The sequence below is a fragment of the Aulonocara sp. 'chitande type north' Nkhata Bay genome, linkage group LG15 (assembly GCF_057382095.1).
Source record: "Aulonocara sp. 'chitande type north' Nkhata Bay isolate Kocher_YH1m ecotype deep benthic linkage group LG15, A_spYH_male_GT1.1, whole genome shotgun sequence".
Lineage (NCBI taxonomy): Eukaryota > Metazoa > Chordata > Actinopteri > Cichliformes > Cichlidae > Aulonocara > Aulonocara sp. 'chitande type north' Nkhata Bay.
This window is the reverse complement of record NC_141358.1, coordinates 21,642,085-21,664,931: the sequence shown is the minus strand read 5'-3', so window position 1 is coordinate 21,664,931 and position 22,847 is coordinate 21,642,085. Positions and strand designations below refer to the sequence as shown.

The window sequence follows — 22,847 nt, the reverse complement described above, 5'->3', positions numbered from 1 at the left end:
AGCAGCAGATATCCGGGAGGAGACACAAATTCCTTCTGTGGCCACCTGTTGTGAAGAAGTAGGCAAAATTGTTTTATTACCCCTGGCTATTACTTACGTCACACTTGACACTTGACACTTTTTCACGCGTTTTCAGATGTCAGATTTTTCTCACAGACAGCGAACGCCCCTTCAGTCAACATTATGAGAGTCATGTGATGTCCTGTCATGTGATGAAGTCACTTCCTACTGATTTGGTGAGGAGCAGAGACACTCTGCTGTATCATGTCGTCTTAGTTAGGCTCCACAGACGTTACCCGGTACAGTAACCATTATGTTTGGGTATAAATGTTCTCGCTTCGAGCCTCTGAAGCTGGCTCTGTGGTTCGCGGCCTTTCTAGGCTGTTTGTTGGTTCGGTCCGGAACGACGGAGAACAACAGCCCGTGGTACCAGGACCTCTGCAGGTAACAACACACACATACACACCTTCTGGGGGTACAAACACTGCAGCTGCTGACAGATTAACAGCGTTAAAGGTGCAGCCGTTGTCCTCTCGTGTACACACATCGTCTAAATAAACTGAATTGAGAAATATGTCTACTAATGCTTATTTCCAGTCATAGGTAGTTTTATTTCTTATTTAGCAAACAGCCTAAATAAGTTTGATTCAGCTAGCAAACCAGTACAGCTGAATCAGACTACCCCTGAAACTCACATACCGTCGATGCTAGTTAGTTTTTCTTGTTCATCGAGGAAATAAGTGAAGCTTAGCTATAAATGCCGAAACGTGCACAAAACTGCCGTGCTTAATTGGGGAATGTTAAACCTTAACAACATTGCGTTTTTCTCACAGAGCAGCGGCGTATTTATATAAATAAACGCACCGGAAGAGAATAACAACATAAATATGGGAGTTAAAATAAAGTCAGCGTTGTCCTTCTTTAGTGGAGCGTTGTCTCAGTAGCTGCTGTTCAAATATTGACTCAGCAATAAAGCGCAAATGATAACCCGGTGACTCAACGCTTAGGTTCAGCCTGGGTTAATATTACCTCGATTTGGCAGCTTCCGAGGACCTTGGTTAGAAACACACATGGCTTACAGTTAACTTCTCCCTTAGTTTCTGTTCCTCGTCTGTTCCTTTACAGTCTGGTTTAGGTCAATATCCGTATTGATGTGTGGGATTACTCCTTACGTTCAGAGAACACGGTGTATTTGTGTATTTTTTAGGTTTTACAGCACCTGTTTTATTAGGAAAAACATAATATCACACAATACCATATCACGTTATACCCAACAGGGGGGAAATAATGATGCTAATGATCAATTCATATTTTAATAAAAGTGAAAATGACAAGAGCATTTCTGAACTGTTGGAATTTTTAGTATACAACCATTAAATACTGTCCTCACTTCTGTGTCATAAAAAGATTACTTCAATATTAGTTAAAAATCAGAAGTGAAACCGTGTGTGTGTAAGACTTGCACATGTGTTTTCCACACTCACTGAAATGGAAGCATGGGGCTTTTAAAAATTATTTTATGACCTCCTCCTTTCTTATCTCTGTTTTTAATCCCAGTTGGTTTAATCTCACTTAACTCAGATTAGTCCATTTTGTTTATTGTTATTGTTACATTTGTTTGTTAAAGAAAAGAATGCCTTAAATTTAAGTTTTAGGTATTTAGAGAAAGGCATCAGTTATTTTCTGCCAAGGATTGAAGTGGTAAATTTAGAAGAAGATCATTTAAAACTCGAAGGCACGTTTGTATTTCTTGTTTTGTCAAATCAGAAGTCAAAGCTTCAAATTTCCTCAAAGGTTGCGTGATGGAAAAAGCTGAAAAACGTACATTTGCAAAGCACGAACCGTAATTTTTACATAAATGCTGTACTTCTGTGAACCACTAGATATTTTAAACTGTCATTTATATGTCAGTGTGTTTTTGCTATACAGATGAGTGTGATTTATTTTATAGGAGAAATAAGTAAAAGAACACGAGTCACAGTATAAATTTTTAAAGATTCATTTCCCATTTGTTCATTGTAACTATTTTAACAATTTTCAAAAAAATTTACAGCCCAAAACAATGACTTATCTTTATAGTAGCAGTGGAAATGATAGTCATTTGTTGTCCCAGACTGTAATTTTGTGGGGTCGGGGCCAACAAGCTCATTTCCTGGGTATCTATTTGCTTATTGTCTTCTATTCCTTGTCTTGCAGATATAAATGGGAGGCAATAGATCAAGATAATAAAGTGAGATATACACTAAAGCTCTGTGACTCTTCACCACCAACCAGCTGTGGAGCTGACACTGCCATGTGTTTACGAAACCTCACAACCAACAAAGAGCAGTCTGTTGGTGAGTTTTCTGTCTGCCTTGTTCTTTATGTGGGTTATAGTGCCCACCAACCTGCCCACTGTTTGTTAGCTGTTCCTCCTCTTGCTGTCCCATCATGCTGAAGAATGACTGTTCTGCACAAATCATGATTCTGGTGCAGGGGGTAAAATGCTCAGTTCAGTGTTTTGTTTTGTTTTTTAAACCTGTCACTATCATCTTAAGCCTGAGATCCAGTATTAGTATCCATACAAAACACAATCATCATAGCAGGCTGGCTTCGTGTTACTAACTTTCTACATACACAGCAGACTAACCACAGCGATCAACTTCTCTTTGATTTCTTGTTGAATGGACAGGCAGTCATCTCACTCTCTCGGGTTATTTTCATGACTTTAGCTGATTAGCTGGCACTTGAAAAGTTTTTCATGCCAAACACTGCAAACTAAGCAAAACAACAAATTCACAATTCAGTTTGGGTGATGCACGATGTCATCCCCATTGAAAGTGGATGAGAGATGCTGATTTAAAGCCTGAAATGCATAATCCTGCATATGTTGCTCATCAAAAAAATGGATGACCTCTACCATACATTAAGATATGCTCCAGAAATGCCCCTAGAAGCACAAATGTGCTGGAGCGATGCAGTTAACTAATTTAAAGTAGAGAAGATGAGACCTACATGCATGTATCAGGACACCTGTCAGCCACAGCAGCCATGGCTTTAAAGCTTTAAGAAGATCCAAATGGAGAAGTTATTCCCTATATATACGGATAGACCGTAAAGATGCTTTTTAGTGCCGTTAGGTTGGGTATACAGCTTGATGGCTGTTGGCTTTGAGGTTTTTGTCCAAAGGATTTTGAAAACTCTCAACAGCAAAAAGGGTGGAAGATGCTTCATGTAGTAGAAAGCTAACACAAACAGTCTACTTCTTGAGTCAGACTGTTCTCACTACAACCTACTGAGACAGACATCCGCCCACCACTGGTCTGGTTTTATTTGGGATCCTTTCAACAATAGTGTAAAGTGCCCTGGGATGACTGATCTTATTATTTGGCTCTATATAAACAGCACTGAATTGATGTCAGTAGGACAGCGTCTTGAATCACAAATCAGCCAGGCATGGCAGCATCCAGATGGCTCATTATAGTAGTATAGTGCTAGTAATATAGAAACTCAGTATGTTGTCTTCAGCGTGAATACAGTGCAATTTCCATGATAGTACTACAGCAAGACGCTACGTTAAGTAACTTTCGCTGTTCTGAGAGCGATGTTTATTGTGTGGCCAGTGATAGCGCGCGTGTGTGTGTTTGGCTAAGAGTTAAAGGAAATGAGTTAATCTAATTCCTGCTAATTTGAGAGTTGAGTTTTAGGCGTTAGCTTTAGGCTTGTATGGAAAAACAAACAGGTTACTGCTGACTGAAAATCCTCATTAGTTGGTGTCCTGTGCACATTCAAGCATCTTATTGCTGTAAAAAGGATTTTATCTTACAATCATTTTGGTCTGTTTGCAAGCATGCTGTTAGCTGTGTCTCATGACAGTCACACGGCAGAGTGCTTTACAGATCGTTAATGGGGATGTGTTGAAAACGTGTACATCCTGTGGATGCTAAATATATTTTACGCACAATTTGGTAATATGTGCACTCTTCATTTTGTGTCTGAATGACGCATGAAACTGGACTTTGTCTTGAACCTTGAAGTCCTGCTAAAAGGCAAATGTTTTGTAGAGAAAAGTGTGTCTTCTGTAGAACTGATCTTTGTTTTGTTTTTTTGGTCTAGAATCCTAATATAACATGTGTCTTTACAGGGTCAAAATTGTGAAAAGTCAGAGGGAAGGAAAGTGTTTTATTTATGTACTTATTTAAAAAACTTTTCCTCATACAAATTATTTGCTAACTACAGCTTGCCTATATACAGTGGGGCAAAAAAGTATTTAGTCAGCCACCGATTGTGCAAGTTCCCCCACCTAAAATGATGACAGAGGTCAGTAATTTGCACCAGAGGTACACTTCAACTGTGAGAGACAGAATGTGAAAAAAAAATCCATGAATCCACATGGTAGGATTTGTAAAGAATTTATTCGTAAATCAGGGTGGAAAATAAGTATTTGGTCAATGACAAAAATACAACTCAATACTTTGTAACATAACCTTTGTTGGCAATAACAGAGGTCAAACGTTTACTATAGGTCTTTACCAGGTTTGCACACACAGTAGCTGGTATTTTGGCCCATTCCTCCATGCAGATCTTCTCGAGAGCAGTGATGTTTTGGGGCTGTCGCCGAGCAACACGGACTTTCAACTCCCGCCACAGATTTTCTATGGGGTTGAGGTCTGGAGACTGGCTAGGCCACTCCAGGACTTTCAAATGCTCCTTACAGAGCCACTCCTTTGTTGCCCGGGCGGTGTGTTTTGGATCATTGTCATGTTGGAAGACCCAGCCTCGTTTCATCTTCAGAGTTCTCACTGATGGAAGGAGGTTTTGGCTCAAAATCTCACGATACATGGCCCCATTCATTCTGTCCTTAACACGGATCAGTCGTCCTGTCCCCTTGGCAGAAAAACAGCCCCATAGCATGATGTTTCCACCCCCATGCTTCACAGTAGGTATGGTGTTCTTGGGATGCAACTCAGTATTCTTCTTTCTCCAAACACGACGAGTTGAGTTTATACCAAAAAGTTCTACTTTGGTTTCATCTGACCACATGACATTCTCCCAATCCTCTGCTGTATCATCCATGTGCTCTCTGGCAAACTTCAGACGGGCCTGGACATGCACTGGCTTCAGCAGCGGAACACGTCTGGCACTGCGGGATTTGATTCCCTGCCGTTGTAGTGTGTTACTGATGGTGACCTTTGTTACTTTGGTCCCAGCTCTCTGCAGGTCATTCACCAGGTCCCCCCGTGTGGTTCTGGGATCTTTGCTCACCGTTCTCATGATCATTTTGACCCCACGGGATGAGATCTTGCGTGGAGCCCCAGATCGAGGGAGATTATCAGTGGTCTTGTATGTCTTCCATTTTCTGATGATTGCTCCCACAGTTGGTTTTTTCACACCAAGCTGCTTGCCTATTGTAGATTCACTCTTCCCAGTCTGGTGCAGGTCTACAATACTTTTCCTGGTGTCCTTCGAAAGCTCTTTGGTCTTGGCCATGGCGGAGTTTGGAGTCTGACTGTTTGAGGCTGTGGACAGGTGTCTTTTATACAGATGATGAGTTCAAACAGGTGCCATTCATACAGGTAACGAGTGGGGGACAGAAAAGCTTCTTACAGAAGAAGTTACAGGTCTGTGAGAGCCAGAGATTTTCCTTGTTTGAGGTGACCAAATACTTATTTTCCACCCTGATTTACGAATAAATTCTTTACAAATCCTACCATGTGAATTCATGGATTTTTTTTTTTTTCACATTCTGTCTCTCACAGTTGAAGTGTACCTCTGGTGCAAATTACTGACCTCTGTCATCATTTTAAGTGGGGGAACTTGCGCAATCGGTGGCTGACTAAATACTTTTTTGCCCCACTGTAGGTAGCCTGTTAATGTGCTTATGATTTATTATTATTTATTGTCGGTGTCATTGTAATGTTGATGCCAGCTGTTCCCAAATGTGAGACTGCAGTGGCTCATTTCAAAGTCTGAAAACTTGCTGTGGCCTACCTAAACATTTAGTCACTAAACAATCGTTACAGAAACTTCACTGATTCCCTTCGATCCTCTAAAGATTTAATGGTTTCCATCACTTTACTTCTAGCCTCAGCACTGTGCCATTTCACTGCTAATGAAAGATGTAAGAAAAGTTCAGGAACAAAAAATACTTGAAAGTGGAGAAATTATTATAATTATTACTTTTTTCATTCTGCTTCAATTTTAAATGTCAACATTTCATGTTAATTAAACTTGAATGTTAAAAGTAGTTATGAAAGTCTACTTATTGCTAATAATGTCTCATGATCCATCTGCAGTACAGTCAAAGCCTGCACTTTGTAAGAATATATGAGTCTGTTTAAAAAAATTAGATAAGAGGGACACGAGAGGATGCTATCAAACAGAGCAACGCCAAAGGTTAAATACTGTTTACATATTAAAATGCCAGAATGAAACCCTCCTTTCACATAGTGCCGTTTGCTCATCTGTGACATTTAACTTCCATAAACTGAAAATGCAATAGTTCATCACGCTGTGAAGCGAATAAATTAATGCATAAACAGGCAGCTACAGCGTATTCTGCATGGTGTTGCCTCTATTGTCGCAGGAGCACTGATGGAGAAAGTTAATTTCAGATTTACTTTTAGTTTTTGAAGACCACAACCCCCCCCCAAAATGAAATCACAACATGCTTGAATATACTTTGGATTTTCCTTTCAATCATTTTTTTTTCCCTACAAGATGTCACAAAACGGTTTATAAATGCTCTTTAAAATGTGCAGTATTGTGTTTGAATATATTCAAATCACGTATAATAATTACTTTTCTGTTGATCGTGTCAAAGTATTAAAAAAGAAAAAAGGCTCATAATTACATAATTTTGAGTATAAATTTTTAATACTTTTGGAAGAGAGACCTTATTTGGTTTAGAAGGTGCATATATTATTGCACTTTCCTGTTTCGTAGGATGACAAGTGAGAACATTAGTACTGTTTTTCTTCTGGAAAATTTCAGTGTTGTTGCTGACAGCAGGGGTTACAGTGCTAATTGTCTTTCAGAGCTTCATCAGAGATCCCGTCTCTGTGCTGATCGGTCTGCTGATGCTGCCGATGCTGTGTGTCAGCAACATCCACAAACAGCATCTGTCTTTAAAGGCCTCTTGTGTCTCAGTGTCTTTATTCATCGTCCCCCAAATTGTTTGAGGGGTCCATCGTCTTTTTGCAATTCAGCCGAGCGAGTGGCTCTCCAACTTTTTCTGTCATGGTTTGTTTTTGGAAACAAAGAAAACGCTTTGTCTCAGGACCTGCAAAATTAATTAAGTTAAATAGAACTGGTGTAATCAAATGAAGACATCAAATCTATAAACTAGTCAAATAAGAATTACTTTGGAATCAATCTGATGATTGATGGCTTTATTAACCAAAAGTGCCTGTCAGGTCTTTTAAATGTGGTTCTTTGTTGGTTCTTCTAACCATTTAAAAAGTGACGTTGGGCTCTCAGAACTTGTAAGGTGATAAATCAAAACAAAAAGAAGTGTTATGAGAACTATTAGATCTCATAAAGTAGACATTTAGCAGAACAACACCTCTTTTTAGCTAAAAATGTTTTTAGTCTTTTAAAATGCCAGAATTTGACTTTCTTTTTTTCTATTACTTGATAATGAACTAAATATGTTTGTTTAGAGTAGTTCTTGGCCAAAATAAAACACTTCACCAGAGTAAATCATGAGCCACTAGAATTCATCACAGACCTTGTCGACCATTGTCTGTGTTATGCTCTGGTCTGCTTTGCTTTTCTGTTCTACTCCACTCCGTTACTTTTTTTTCCTGTTTACAGAACAAGTCTATTGTTCCTTTTACAGTCCAAGAAGTATTCATTCTGTCCTTCTGTTGAGAGGGGGAAAATGGTTTGGTACTCCTTAGAATTGATTCCAAAGTCAAGCTCAAGGAGTTGAATTTGTTTTCTGTTTTCTGGCCCAACACATCAGCTATTTTGATTCAAGATGATAACGATGATGTGAGATGAGACAATTTATCTTAAAAATTGTGAAGTTGTAGAAAAAGTGAAGATCTCAAAATCTAATATGATACAAAAGCTTGAATCTAAAATGAATGTAAATATTACAGGCTGAGGTGGTAACGATTTCCTGTATCTGCGACTAAGATTTTGGAGAGAGTGTTCAGTTGTATGGTCATTAAGTGGTGTTGAGGACCATCTGGACCCATTTATTATCCTCATCCATTCACACAGCCACAGTTGTTGGGATGAGCCTTGCATCAGCTGACAGAGGAATCCAAACGGTGTGTTGATTCAAACAGCAGCAGCAGCAATGACAAATTCCCTCAGCGAGTCACATGGATGCATTTCTTCAGCTTCAGTATTCAGGCCACAAATGTTTCTTTGCAGTAACATATCCAGGATGGCACCACGTTTCAATCACAGCTAGTGCAGTCTTGCCACATTCCTTCTTACCGCTCAGATTAATGTCCCAGTCCACCGGAGAAGCCTCGAAGCCATGTTTCGTTACACTGTATGAGTGTAGCATTGCCTCTTTGCAATGCTCAACAAAATGCATCAAACTGGACTCACGGTGCTGTTTAAGGCTTAATAAGCACCCTGAGAGATGCCTCATATTCCCCATGATGATCACTGAAACTTGTCTAGCATCGAAACCCCGTCATTGGCTGAGTAGCTCTTCGGGGAATAGTAAAGAGACTCCATTGCCAAGAACATGAGGAAAAAATTAGCATAAGCATACTCCTAATACTCAACTTTTATATGACTTACAAAACAAAGGATTTCCATTTCACCTTTGTATAAAAAACAATAAGCAATTAGTTTTAACTTCATCAGGAAGTAAAGTTATAAAAAAAAGCAATGGGAGCTGCTGCCGCAGGCTGTAACTCAGCAGATATGTGAAAGTAAATCTCAGACAAGATGTGTTTTGTCTTAATATCCTCACTTCATGTTTGACGAGTGTCACTTCTTTCCTTCTTAAAAATCCTCTAATTGATGAGAGGATTGAGATGGCATAAACAGCAGTTTATGCCATCTCAATGAATCTTGCAAGCAGGCGTGAATGCTCTCTTTCTTCTTTATTGTTCCCACATCAATCAGATTCATTCAGCTTTGGTTGTGCTCCACATTTTTTTTTCTCTCCCTGTGAGTGCAAACAGCCCAAAGCATTGGGCCGTCTGGGAGGAGGAATGCCCAACTGTTTAGAAACCACTAATAAAAGGGTTTGTTTGGACCAGGTGACCAATGTGCTGCTTCCATCATCGTTCATTAACAGACACGTTTGTGTTGCATTTGCACCTTTAATAAAGGGTTAATTAACACATGGTATTTAAAACCAGTTCTTTTCACTGAAATATTTAAAGAGATATTTATTTAATAAATCGCATCTTTATAGCCACTGTCGCTGATATGATGACATAAGCTCGCGGTGATTGTTTGAGGATTTTTCTCAACCTCAGTTATATCCCTGCCTTTGTTTTTTGTCTGGCTGCCAGACAGATTTATTTCAGTCCCACAACAACAACTTATCCTGCAGCTTGAGGTCATGACCTTCCTCTGGTGACAAAGTGGTGTATGGTACTGCTCGTCTGACTCCTGAGTGCATCTGTGGCCTGCATTTCCAGCTTATTTCATTAGATTGTCTTCATTAAGCTTTAGTTATTTTTCTTATGAGGAAGCGCCCACGTGTAAAGTGAAAAAAGACAAGCATGGACAACATGAAGTGCTGATCAGCTGAGCTGAAGTTCAGTCACATCAGCTGATTTATCACATGACCCGGGAACACATCATCAGGCATTCACGCTGACTAACACAGACATGACTCAGGCTTCCTCTCCCCCTCCTTCTCTCTTGTGCTGTTTACTGCCTGCTCGAGCCTTTATCCATGCTGTCTAGTGACTGTGCTCAGAAACCACGCACTGTTCTCTCACACACTTTGACATTCTCGTCTCCTGTACTTCCTGAAGTCAAAATCTTTGGAGCAATGAACGCTTCCTCCACTCTATAAGAGGAAAGTAGCTCTTAGGCTGATCCTAGGGTTTCACTGTCTTTTACTATTGTGTTTGCAAGGCTTTCAGCTTCTGTGTGTTCAATGTCATCTAAAAGACTGCCAAGAGAAATTTCCTGATACTTTGCAGAGAGGTAGACCGTGGACAAATAATAAAAATAAATAAATCTGTTTATTACAGTAAACTACAAGGAGAAAGCATTGCTAATTTTGTTGCTTTTCAAAATATGTGAACATTAATTTTCTTACAGCCAGCTTCTAAGCAGCATCTGAGCTCATCTAATCAAATTATGTAGATACATTTCTGTTAAATCCATACATGCTGCATACTGAATTTCATTGCTTCTTATCTATGTTGTGCCAGCTGCTAAAGAACAACAGATAACCACTGTAACTGAATATTACAGGCAGGGACGTGAGCCGTGTTTCAGCCAAGTTCAGTAGTTTGAAGACCTGCAGTAGCTGTCAGTGTTAGTAGGTCACATGGTTGTTTAGTTACACTCCTTTATTGTGTTCTCGTGATAGTAGTCTTATCAGAGCGTTCAGAGATCACGCTTTAATATGTCGCATCTAATGAAAACCTGTAAACCAGCTAAACTAAACCAATAAAAAAGTGTAAAACAACTAATTAAACCAGAGGAAGTAAAGGAAACCGAAGTCCCGGAAGGCAAAAATGAGGATCAATAAGCATTATATCTTGATTGTTTTATTTTAGTAATCGATGGAAGCTACAAGTGTTGCTAAATTTTCAAAATTAGATTGATTGCCCTAAACTCAAATGATCAATTAAACACACACAGCTCATCACTGAGGTCTTTGGATGTTTGATCCAGATTTGTTTTTTGAAGCTACACAGCATTTTTCAGCTTGTAACATTTTATTATCTTAGCTTTTCGTCTGCCTGACTTGCGGTGAGTTTATTTAACAGGCTGAGTCTTAAATCAAGTCAAATTCTTAACATGCACAAGACTTCCCACTGCTGCCAGTTTTCTGTTTTGTAGTGCTTTGAAATGATTAATGACAGTGTACAGACACCAGGGTCAAAATGTTAAGGTACCGTCTGGTGATTTGGAAATGCGATGCAGAGTTTACATTGACCTGCTGGGTCAGTGGATGTTGGAGGGCAACAACAACAACATTATTCTGCCAAACTGTCTCAGTGACTGTTTGGGATGAATGGTCTGAGAACGAGAGCCTGTGTATGTATGTTTGTTGTACCAACTGAACGATCTTTGTCATACCTTTTATTAGATAAATGTTTTCGTGCTGGCAAGCTCAGTGATCTATGTGATCTGTCCACATCAAGTTAAATGAATTTACATTGATCTAAAGGAAAGCTACCATTTCTGATGTTAAAATGAATCACCACTTCAAGGTTTCTCTGACCTGTTGTTATATTATGTAATTTAGGGTTTAATGATTTTCAGTCATTTAACTCTTTACATGCATGTTATTATTTTGTAATGACTGTTTTCTTTGTCTTTGCCAAATGTACAGGTGACCTTTCGCTGCAGAAGCTCTCTGACACTGTGCTGGATTTCAACAGCACGCAAACTTGTCCTGGAAGCAACAACAAGATTCAGACCAGCATCAGCTTCCAGTGTGGGAAAACCATGGTAAGACTGACAATCAGTAGAATATACCAAATATTCTTAGATGGATGATTACCTGTTGTTCAATAGCTGCGTTAATGGGAATGCACAGAAAATATCAAACTAACTGTTCGATGTTCTACATGAATTTCCTTTGTCCACTAACACCTGGTGTGTGCTGACGTGTTGTGCAGCAGCAGTCTCTGCAATCGTTCAGCCACTGATGTGCTGCAGTAACATTAGATGTAAACTTTTGACATAGTTTAGTCACATTGTGTGTTATATACATGGGTCAGAATGGAAGCATGGCATAGTAAACAGGTTCTGAATAATAAATCTTACTTGCAGCATGAATCATGGTGTCCACCAATTGGCATGTGAACTACTATTTTGAAGCCTTGGCTTCATCTTTATGGACACCTTTTCTTTTTTCATCTCTCGCTCTCTTTTTAACCTTTATGAACGATGAAGGGAGAAAGCAGAGCTCCCTGTGTAAGGAAAGCTACATGCAACCATGCATTGCTAATCACACTGCCACCTTGGCACATGCTCCTTTTTTAGGAGAGAGAATTCACCATATTTGGACAAGTTGAGTGTTAAGTTTTAGCTATAACACTAGCTTGGTGTGCAGAGTTTATCCATACACTTCCATACACAATGCTGATTAGTGCATGGAAATAACATACAAGTAAGCTAAATACATGGATGGATGGATCAAAAGACATTGTGTGTTGGCATTCTGTTGTTGCTCTTTTAATCCAAACATCATTAGTAAAACATAACATTAATCTTTAATAGCTGTGTGATGCATAGGAAGGTGGCAAGTGGAAATGATCTGTCCAGACTCTGTATTTGAATCAGGTTTTACACATGTCATTTTCAGCTCATATGTTCAAGGGCTTTCAGCAGGGGAGTCTGTGGAGTTAGCACTTGACATTGACATCATTATTTAGCCCCCAAAGGTTGCTGCTGTGCAGAGTGATTGCACAAATGATGGGTAATCCATTAGAGGAGGTAGGACATTTGTGATATTGTGATATTTGATTTTACGTAATTGTTCCTAAAGGCAGATTTTGTCAGTTGACACAGAGAGAGGGAAAAATGTTTTGGAAGATTATCTGTATTTTACAAACAGTGCAGCTCACCTATTCAAACAGACTTTAGAAATATGTTAAGTTTATAACAGGAAGACAAGTACAATCCACAAATGAATTTGAGGTTAATTACCTTATTTATTCTAAAATTAAGATGCACAGAAGGTCAAGTTTATTGCGTGTTTTTGCTGACACTTTCGATGTCTTTTGGATACAAAGTATTAAACATCCTGTTTTTCAACACAGGAAGTTAAATGGCGCTCTGTTGTTTCATCAGGTATTTGTGTCTGTGTGGAGAAATGTGCAAAAGACAAAAAACTAAAACACTAAGTTAATTGATTGAAAGTGAAACAAACATTTGGAAGTCGCTTTTGCTAAAACGAAACGTAACAACTCTAAGATGATGATTGTTGGATTCCTGTCGCTGCTTGTCAGTGAATCTGTGACTGGAAATGATGTAGAATAATGACTGATACCTCATAGCGTGATCCTGCTCGCTGCGTTGTGTGTATCTGTGGTTTTGATGGGGTGGGTGAGTGGTGGGTTGAAGTATCATTTCCTGTCGAGAAACAAAGAGGAGTTTTCTGTTTCAGAGTGTACGACGGGGAGAAACAAAAGTGGCTTCCACAATTTTTAGGGCAAATCACTAAATGCTGAAAAGAAGTGATGACAGCAAAATGCAGATTATAGTAGACGTTATCTTAACAGAACTGTGCCTTGTTTCAGACATGTTGCAAAAGAGTTTTAAAAAACCGAGCGCTTTAACGTTATTCCTATATTTACTTTGTTGTTGTAGTTTACCCCTCCTTTTTAAGTCCGGTCTAAATGGTAATGTTATAGATGTTATAGTTAAATCCTCTATCTCTATTTTTATCAGTACATTTAGGAAAATAAATAAAGGTTATTGGGCTAGAAGTTAATCCTTGATGTGTTTATTATTAATCACTTTTGGAATTTTCTAGCAAACAAATTATGTTCCTGTTTCCCTTTACTGTCATATGCCCAATATATATGTCTTTAAGTTTTTAAGTTTTTAATTTTACCTCTTTTTTTTACTACTTTTTTTTAATTGTTATTTATTGCTGTCTGAACAGGTCTCTCCTGTAAATGAGAAGCTGAGTCTCAATGGGGATTACCTGTTTAATAAAGGTTAAGGTTGCAATGTTCAGCATTGGCTTGAGGATCAGTGAAATGGAGTGACGTCTTGTGAAGCATTCAGAGATGTCCTTTCAGTCCACTAAAAAGGACTGCTAGAGTAGCACTGCACGATTCACAGCTCAAAATAATCCTGGTTTATCCAATACTTAGTTCACACCCGTTAATTCATCCATTGTCTCCAACAATTTTAACTCTTTACCTTTCTTCGAACCAACCAAACAGTGCCTGTGTGGGGGTATCAGCTCGCCTAAGGTGGCCCTATTAAGAATATCTGCTCTCATGTCACACAGCTATAGGCTGGCATTATTTGTACATGCACTGATCTTTTATGTCGTCATTTGAAATTTTAAGCATTTGTAATATTAGAATACACAATTATGACAGTAAAGTAAAAGGGATTAATGGGAGAAAATGTTGTTGTTTTTGACTCTGTAAAACAGCAGCTAAAATGTGGAGAATACCTGGAATTTAAAAAACAATGCTGCTGTCAAAGAGTTTTTGAGAAACTCTGAATGAAGCACTGAACCATCAGCAAATCCAGAAGCAGCAGCAGGCTGTGGTTGTGTTTGTTTGAGGCTCAACACTTACTTAGAAGTTCCTCCCCACAATATAACGACAACAAAGGTTAATACTCTGTATTTCTCTGTGATAATGGAAACAATGACACATTCAGCATCTTAAATGCTTAAATCTTTGATGTCATGGACGATGATGTGCCGTATACTTTAGCATGCATTCATCACCTGTGTCAACATGAAACTACCTTTCTTACTCATGTTCCTGTCTTTGTTCTGCAGGGGACTCCAGAGTTTGTGACCGTGTCTCAGTGCGTGCATTACTTTGAGTGGAAGACCTACGCTGCCTGCAAGAAAGACAAATTCAAGCCACATAAAGAGGTGCGGTGGAGCATCTGATGGGGTCGCTGACTCATTCAACAGACTTTTACATTTAGAAGAAAGAAGGAATGAAATCTTCACTGTGATTAAACACAATGAGCTGAAGAGGAAATGGAAAGCTGTATAACCATATTCCATCACTGCGAAGATGTTTACAGCGTTTATCTGTGCAGAAAATGGGTCACATGTTGTGACAGTGATCCTGTTAATGTGGAAACATTTGAAAAAATGTGTGAAATAAATTTGTTCAGGAAAATGTTAAAAGCAACAAAATAAACCAAAGAGTATGATATATCCATGATCACAGTTACTAAGTTGTGTATTATCAGATAGCTATAAACACACGTGCAAAGTTTGTGGTAACACAATAGTAAAACTGTTGAGGGGGGGCTTTTTTGTGAATGCAGCATAAAGTGGTGCACGAATACATCTGTATTGTAGAGTTAATCCAGCTCTTCTTTGCCCAGGTGCCCTGCTACGTGTTTGACTCTGATGGGAGGAAGCATGACCTCAGTCCTCTGATAAAACTGAAAGATGGCTATCTAGTGGACGACGGCGAAGACAGCATAGACTTCTACATCAACATCTGCCGCAGTCTCAGTGAGTACTTGAAGGAAAGGAAGTGATTGGATTCTGTAATAATGAGGGTTTTTTTTGTTTTGAGGAACACTACATTGACAAAGTGTGCACAGAGCAGAAAGGGAGCCTGTTTAAAGGCCCTTCTTCTTTGTTTTCATGTATTCCCTAAATCTAGGTCCATTCCTTGAAGGTCTATAGATGGTCATTACTATAACGTGGCACAATAAAATATTGCATAGCGTCGCCACATTGTATGTTAAACAAAGCAATTACTGGAAAGCAATAGAAATAGAAGCAATAGTGGTGCTTTTGCAAATTAAAATTTTCAATTTAAATGTAAAATAAAAAAAATCAAGGTGTTAAAATTAAATATATAATTACTTGTAGTTTTCATGTTTCTGTCATTTCATTTACATGGATTCCAGATTCCACTATTTACATGGTTTTAGCTCTGTGTTTGGCTTTGAGGGCTTGAAAAGAAGGCAGCTGGACAAAACTTCTGGTGTTAATAAGATGTTTTTTCTCTCATTAAGAGCCCGGTTCAGTTCTAAGACGACTGATGGAGACTGCCGGGTATTTAACCACTAATAGGGGAGGGCTGTCCCCTTGATTGTCTTGAAGGTGGTTAACCCACTATAAGTTGTCAAATAAGCTAAGGTGTGCAAAGGCATAGGTGATTATTCTCACTGGGGCCAGAGTTCTATTGAAGAGATGATTCTAAGTCTCTCACTGTTGAATTTAAAAACTGACATTCACAGAATTGACAGTGCTAAACAGGCCAATCACAATGCATCCTACTGAGTGGTTGCTTGGGTTCTGTTGTGTAAAAGTTGCAGCATTGCTCACTGCATTGCATAGCACACACTGTTGCCAAATTTTCCACGACATAGTCACTGTTTTTACGTTTATGCTGTTTGGTGCGGAGCAGATGGTGTAAAATACTCTTGAGGCTTTTTTTCTTTTTTCCCACTGAGATCAAGCTGTTTGCTTCAGTCAAAAAACAAAACACTAACACATTGGTGAGGGTGAACCAAAGAATTGTGTTCACCAAATGACACCAGTAGTGATGTGAAAAAATGTTGCTCGGAGGAACACCAAGCTCAGTGCTGTTTAACACCCGTTAAGCAGCTGTAAACAAAGGGGCAGGGACTTGTGACTGTTTACATGCTGTCCTGCATATCGTCATCACACTGAATTAGTTTTCTAACAAGAAGAAATTTAAGAATCTTTTTTTTTAAATCTCATGTTCTCCTCAATCGTCTCTCAGACCTTCCAGACAAAGGCTGTACAGAGGGCTCTGCAGCCTGCCTCGTCACACAAGATGGCTCATACAACATGGGTTTTCCTACCCAGCAGCTAGAGCTAATGACTGATGACAGGTACTTTCTTCATGTTTGTTTATGACAGTGAAGTTTGCAGGTATGGCTCTCCTGAAGCTTGTTTTTGGAGCTGTCTTCTAAGTCTGGTGCTTCAGGTTTAGAGTTGAAACTTGAAGTTAAATTCTAATCTTGGCAGTCTAAGAGGCAGTATATGCAGGAATAAAAGATTATCAGAAGGTCAAGAATGTGCAGATGTGCTATAGTCATGTTTTTAAATACATGTATGTGTTGACATAACCTTTGGTAAGTTTGAACACAGGTTAAGTCAGCACAGATTGGTTATATGAAAAAATAAACATGAAAAGAAGACCTTTTCTTAGTAGTTTTTCATACTTCTTGCACTTTTTCCTCTCCAGCTTGAGTTTACAGTATTCTTTAAGTGACGACTCGAATCCTCCAGCAATCTGTGGATCAAGCAAACCAGCAGTCAACATCACCTTCAGATGCCCATCAAGCAGGCATTTGGTAGGTTACGCTACAGTCTTCATGATGAATTGTTTGTTTCACTGCTTAAAATGTATTCATACTCATTGTTATCATTGTTATTATTGTTGTTGTTGTTTTTTTGGGAGGGGGGGTGTTTTGTTTTTGTTTTTTTGCACAGCTAGCAGAATGAACCATAACCCCTAACTTTACTTAATTTTCACATTCACAGAGCAGCCCTCCTACGATGATAGCTAAGCCAAACTGCCATTACGAGGTGGAGTGGGTCACTGAATACGCTTGTCACAGAGACTATCTGGAGAGCCATACCTGCAAACTGACCAGCGAACAGCATGACATCTCCATAGACCTAACTCCTCTCACTTTAGCCTGTAAGTTTTTGTTCCTCTAAAACATCTTAAACAGCTTAAACAACCTTTTATAAGTTATTCCTTATAGTTGTATGAAGAATGAAATGTCAATGGGGGAACTATTAAAATCAAATGCAAATAAAAATAAAGTAGTAGTAAACCACACTCAGCTGATGTCAGATTAACATGACGAGTTATTAGCTTTACAAATGCTGCCATGTGACAAATACATCCTTGTTCCTCAAACTGGTTTCTACAATTAGAAAAATAAGGTTGTAACTATCAAAGGGCTGCTAGTAAAAACAAAACTGTCAGTTGCCTTAAGGCAGCTGTTGTTTATATAAATAAAACTGAATTAAATTGAAGAAGTGTAGTGTAAAAGCAAAATAAAGCTCAAACATTGTATTTAGTTTTTTGGCAGTTACACAAAACTTGTTTTACATATTTAACTGTCTCATGTTGCTGCTTTTTTTAGGCCCATTTAGAGGAAGTGACTTTATGACTAAATGGTGTATGAACCTCCTGGTTTTGTTAGAAATGTGAAAGGTTTTTCCACTCACTGCCACAGTCCATTTGAAGTCTGTGTGCCACGATGCAGTCTGCAGTTCGGGACAAAAGGATAGTTTCAAGTGAAAAACTTAAGGAAAAAGATGTTTTTCTCATATTTGTTTTCAGATCTCGGCCTGCTTCATTTTTTGGTGTGACTGTATAAACATTTTTCTTGTTCTTTAAATTGACAAACTGCTTATTTCAAATCAATGGCCATCAGTGATTTTCTTCCCCCCCCCCTTTTTTTATGGATAAGATAAAAAGGCATCACATTTTCTTTTGTACACTGCTCAAAAAATTAAAGGAAGCCTATTAAATGTCTGGAATATTGACCTACTCAAATAAGTAGCAGAGGGGGTTGCTAATCATATTTGATGTCATGAAATTAAGAATAGGTGTGCTGGGGGCAATACGGTGACAACCCCCAAAACAGGAATGGTTCTATAGGTGGAGCCCACTGACATTTTTCTCCCCTCATCTTTTCTGACTGTTTTTTCACTAGTTCAGCCTCCTCAATGATGGCACATCAATATGTACCATTGCCACTAGGTTTATTGTGTTTCCAGCACAGTTTCAAGAGCATAATAGAGATTCCAGGATATAGACAGTTACTCCAGGAGAGCTGGACAAAGCCATAGAAAGTCCTTAACCGATCAGCAGGATGAGTATCTGCTCCTTTGTGCAAGGGTAGAACAGGATGAGCTCTACTAGAGCCTTACAAAATGACCTCCAGCAGGTCACTGGAGTGAGATCTGATGAGTTTTTTGAGCGCTGTGCTGAGATGCAGCCAGTATGCTTCCTTCATTTTTAGCTTAATAGAAAAAGTGGAAAAACCTTAAGAGGCTTTGATATTCTTCAACATTTTCAGGGTCCAGGAAATTCAAACATAGGTTTTATTCGACGGTTATTTAAAAACAAAACAAAACACATATACCAGGTGTTCGCAAATTCTTACATTATGTCCTGTTTTGATCTTCCACATATTAAGCAACAGTTTGTACAGTTTAATAAGAGTTTTAGAAGAGCTGCCTCCAGCCTTAGCTAAGCTAACTATCATCTAGCTATATGTATTATATATGTATAAACAAACATTATACACATACATATATGTGTAGTTATCATGTTGTCAGAATTTTGATATTGAAAAGTAGTTATTGGTTCTGTTGATATTCCTAATAGGTAATGTGCAGTAAGATAAAAATCAGTAACATGTTGACTGAAACTTTCAAATGCTTTCTTGTGTTTGTAGCTTCGGATCATCCATACTATACACAGTCTGGGCCCAGTGGCACACCTGACAGCTACATCTACTACCTGAACATATGTGGTAGGGTTCCCACTCAGGAATGTGGTGACGGGCCGTTCATATCATCCTGCCAGGTGAAGAATGGCGAAGGAAGGAAGATTGTGGCTGGACAATATCAGAACCAGACATTACGGTAATTTCTGTGTGTTTGTGAAGTGTGTGTATAGGAGTATGGGTGTGGAATAGTCCACTGGCCGTGATCACTATTCGTCAGAGAATCACGAAATACAAAAGGATCAAAGATGGTTTTATTATTAAAGTTGTAAATGGTTTTGAAAATAAGTTTTCTAATTTGATTTAATAAACTTGCTTGTTGAGATGTGTAAATTGTCAAAATGATATCCTGACATTGATCCATGAGCATGGAACTGTAGAGCAAATCTTGCTTTTCCAACCCCCTTACTTCCCCTTTCCATTGTTTTTCCTCCTCTTCAGTTATTCAGATGGAGATCTGACTCTGATCTATCCAGATGGCCTCAAATGCTCCTCTGGCTTTGAGAGAATGACCATCATCAACTTTCAGTGCAACAAGACTGCTTGTGAGTCAACTTGTTTCTGCTTTCTCACAGATGCTGAAATTCTTGGCACCACCTGGCAGTAGAATAAAAAACGGAGCGGACATATCTGTATAGTAAAAGAGTTACACGGTGTTCTGCCTTGTAAAACAAAGCAAATTGCACAGACAAGGCAAATAGGAGGTCAAACTCCAAAAAGGGAAATCGAAATAATATTTAGTTTTCATGAGCATCGTTGGAGTTGATCTCTAAGACAACTCTAATAAAATTCACATTCATAAAATAAATGCACAATTTCCATTTAAATAAATAAGAAATGATTGTAAGGCTCACCTTGTATAATTTGCACATTGTTCCTTTAATGTATAAATATGGAGTTTCAGGTGAAGTTCAGTCTTTATTAACTACTTCTATATTATTTGCCTTTAATTCTTGCAGCCCACGGCGGGCGAGGGAATCCAGTGTTTGCTGGGGAAACCGACTGCACTTATTATTTTAACTGGGATACGGCGTTTGCCTGCGTCAAAGAGAAGGAGGATCTGTTATGTCGGGTCACAGATGGCAACAAGCGTTATGACCTTTCACCCCTCACAAGATACCCAGGTGAGTTTTAACAGATCAGTTAAATTTCTCTTCCACTAATGGTTTTGCTTTTCCACCAAAAGCCTAGTTTTTGGCAGGTGGTGCCTTTTTAAATTCTTAATTTAGTGTTTAGCGGTGACTTGAGCACAATTTCTTCCCTGGTGCAACTTTTGGTGACTGTTAGGTTACATATGAGTGACACGGGATGATGATGATGATGATGAAATGACATAATATATCTTGGAAAATTAAAAGTATTGGGATTTATTATAATTTTTCATGTCGTTGTCGTGCAGTGATGTTGGTATTAAGTTTGGTTCAGATTGGCCGACCTGTTAAGGAGGAAATGGGGTACATAGCTACATAAATACATGTATATACCTAACTACAAATACCATATGCTTAAGTTTATTTACTCAGCATAAAGAATTTCTGTATTTCACTTTGAAAACTGTCGATCTAGCGTGTTTTGTCTCTTTAGGTTTACACACAATAATTTACTATGTGGTTCTAATTAAAATTATATTACTCTGTTTTCCCTGTTGCTTTTATTATAATTACTGTTAATTCACTTGGTTGTGCTCATAGCTTCTCATCGTAGCACCTGTTCAGTACCATGCTTTCAGGTGTGACTGAAAAATTAGGGGGAAAAAACAACTTTTTTTTTTTTTGTATGTTTGTTTTTTCTTTCTTGATTCAGAGTCAGAGGGCAGTGAGAACTGGGAGGTGGTGGATGATAAATCGTCAAAGGCAGACTCGCGTTACTACCTGAATGTTTGCCACAAAGTCATCCCTACAGGAAGGGCAGCTGGTTGTCCAGTGGATGCCGCCATGTGTGCCGTGGGTAAGAATGTCCACAAGGAGGGCGTTCTTAAAGATTAATCTGGTTGAATCTGAGTACTTTAATAGATTTGTTGACAAGTTATAGTATTTTGGTCCTCATGCATACTTCCCCCAATAAGTATGAGACAAACCGTATTTTTCTTGCAGTGAATATGACCATTGTGCTTTATGTATTGTCTCTTATTCAGATAAGAATAACAGAACTATCAGCCTGGGAAGCTTCCTCTCTTCTCCCCAGAAAACCAAAACTGGAAACGACATCAGGCTGGTGTATACTGATGGAAGTTTTTGCACCCAAAACAAGACAAGGATCAAAACTATCCTGACTCTCAAGTGCAAACCAGGTTTTTTTTTTTTTTTTTTAAACCCTCTTCTCCTCTGTTTTCTTAGTTATGTTTCTGCTACTTTTGACTCTTTTGCGTTTCTTTTTCCTGTACTCCTGCAGGAGATCTCGATAGTGCTCCTGTCCTTCTTGGCGTCTCATCTGATGAGTGTATTTATGAGTTGGAGTGGTACACAGCCGCCGCCTGCGTCCTCTCGAAGACGCAGGGAGACAACTGCAAGGTGGAGGACCCTCAAGCTGGTATGACACGCTCAGACAACTATAAAATATGTGTGGGCTTTTCCTCATTCGTTTTTAATTTGAGCAAGAAAAGGGATGGAAGAAAACAAGGTAGCAACAGGGTTAATAGAGGCTTTTAGGAAGGAGAAAATGGTATTTCTCAGCCACAAATCCATAAATACGTTTCTGTGTAAGTTTTTCCTTGAAAGATAAAAGAGGGTAATCATGATCCTTCACGTCTCACTTGGAAATCTGATCGTATATCTTTCTGAGCTCTTAAAATTTATTTCCACTGGCTACAGTCATGATATAGTTTGTTTTGGCTGTGAACTGCTAGAAAATGGTACAATTAATCCCGCACTTATATTGAATTTAAAAAATGATAACAAACAGAAACACATTTGTAAAAGTGCAAAAATCAGACCCATAAATCAGTTGACTGTCAACATCTCTGTAGAGTTACAGATTATAATAAACACTAACTGACTGCAGACTAAGTTGTAATTTTCTTCACTGATTCACACAGTAAAGCTCTTTAAAGATTTGCAAAGCAACTCTGGGCTAGTCTGCTTTACCTCAGTAGACAGTGAATGCATTGATCACATTTGTTTCACCCAGTTGTCCTTTCCAAGCAGGAGAACATAGTGTTGTATTTGAAAAACACTGCTGTTTGTAAAAGTCGGGGTAAACCTCTGTCAGTCGATAAGATGACTTAATGCTGACGTTAATGTCTCGCACTGAATTCAGTTAAGTTTAAATTTAACAGCAGTGAATTGAGATTAACTGACTACTGATTTTAGCTCTAATTAACACTGTTGCCTTCAGTGGGGCGCACCTACTCTGTATTTGTCTGCCAGCGTCAACATTCTCAACACAATCTGACAGTCTGTGTCAAATACAGCTGATTGTGCTTTGCTGTCAAATATACTTTACATGTGGAAGAAATGAAGGACAGGCAAAAAAATCACAATTCAAAGTTTTAAGTATTTCTTGATTTACAATTTTTTTTTTTTTTT

General features: G+C 38.6%; 1 protein-coding gene across 2 annotated transcripts in view; it reads left to right on the top strand.

The window, feature by feature from the left end:
• Nucleotides 1-236: 236 nt before the first annotated feature.
• The window catches only part of igf2r (insulin-like growth factor 2 receptor), a 47,742-nt gene continuing 25,131 nt past the window's right edge, over nucleotides 237-22,847 (top strand). For both annotated transcript variants that reach the window (XM_086264942.1, XM_086264941.1), the window contains exons 1-14: nucleotides 237-444; nucleotides 2,197-2,336; nucleotides 11,480-11,598; nucleotides 14,624-14,722; nucleotides 15,190-15,322; nucleotides 16,569-16,680; nucleotides 17,037-17,145; nucleotides 17,336-17,495; nucleotides 19,273-19,462; nucleotides 19,765-19,868; nucleotides 20,283-20,447; nucleotides 21,127-21,270; nucleotides 21,458-21,613; nucleotides 21,715-21,852. In XM_086264942.1, the coding sequence (XP_086121068.1) occupies nucleotides 314-444; nucleotides 2,197-2,336; nucleotides 11,480-11,598; nucleotides 14,624-14,722; nucleotides 15,190-15,322; nucleotides 16,569-16,680; nucleotides 17,037-17,145; nucleotides 17,336-17,495; nucleotides 19,273-19,462; nucleotides 19,765-19,868; nucleotides 20,283-20,447; nucleotides 21,127-21,270; nucleotides 21,458-21,613; nucleotides 21,715-21,852 (1,900 nt within the window). In that variant the 5' untranslated portion in view covers nucleotides 237-313. The remainder of the gene's footprint in view (nucleotides 445-2,196; nucleotides 2,337-11,479; nucleotides 11,599-14,623; nucleotides 14,723-15,189; nucleotides 15,323-16,568; nucleotides 16,681-17,036; nucleotides 17,146-17,335; nucleotides 17,496-19,272; nucleotides 19,463-19,764; nucleotides 19,869-20,282; nucleotides 20,448-21,126; nucleotides 21,271-21,457; nucleotides 21,614-21,714; nucleotides 21,853-22,847) is intronic.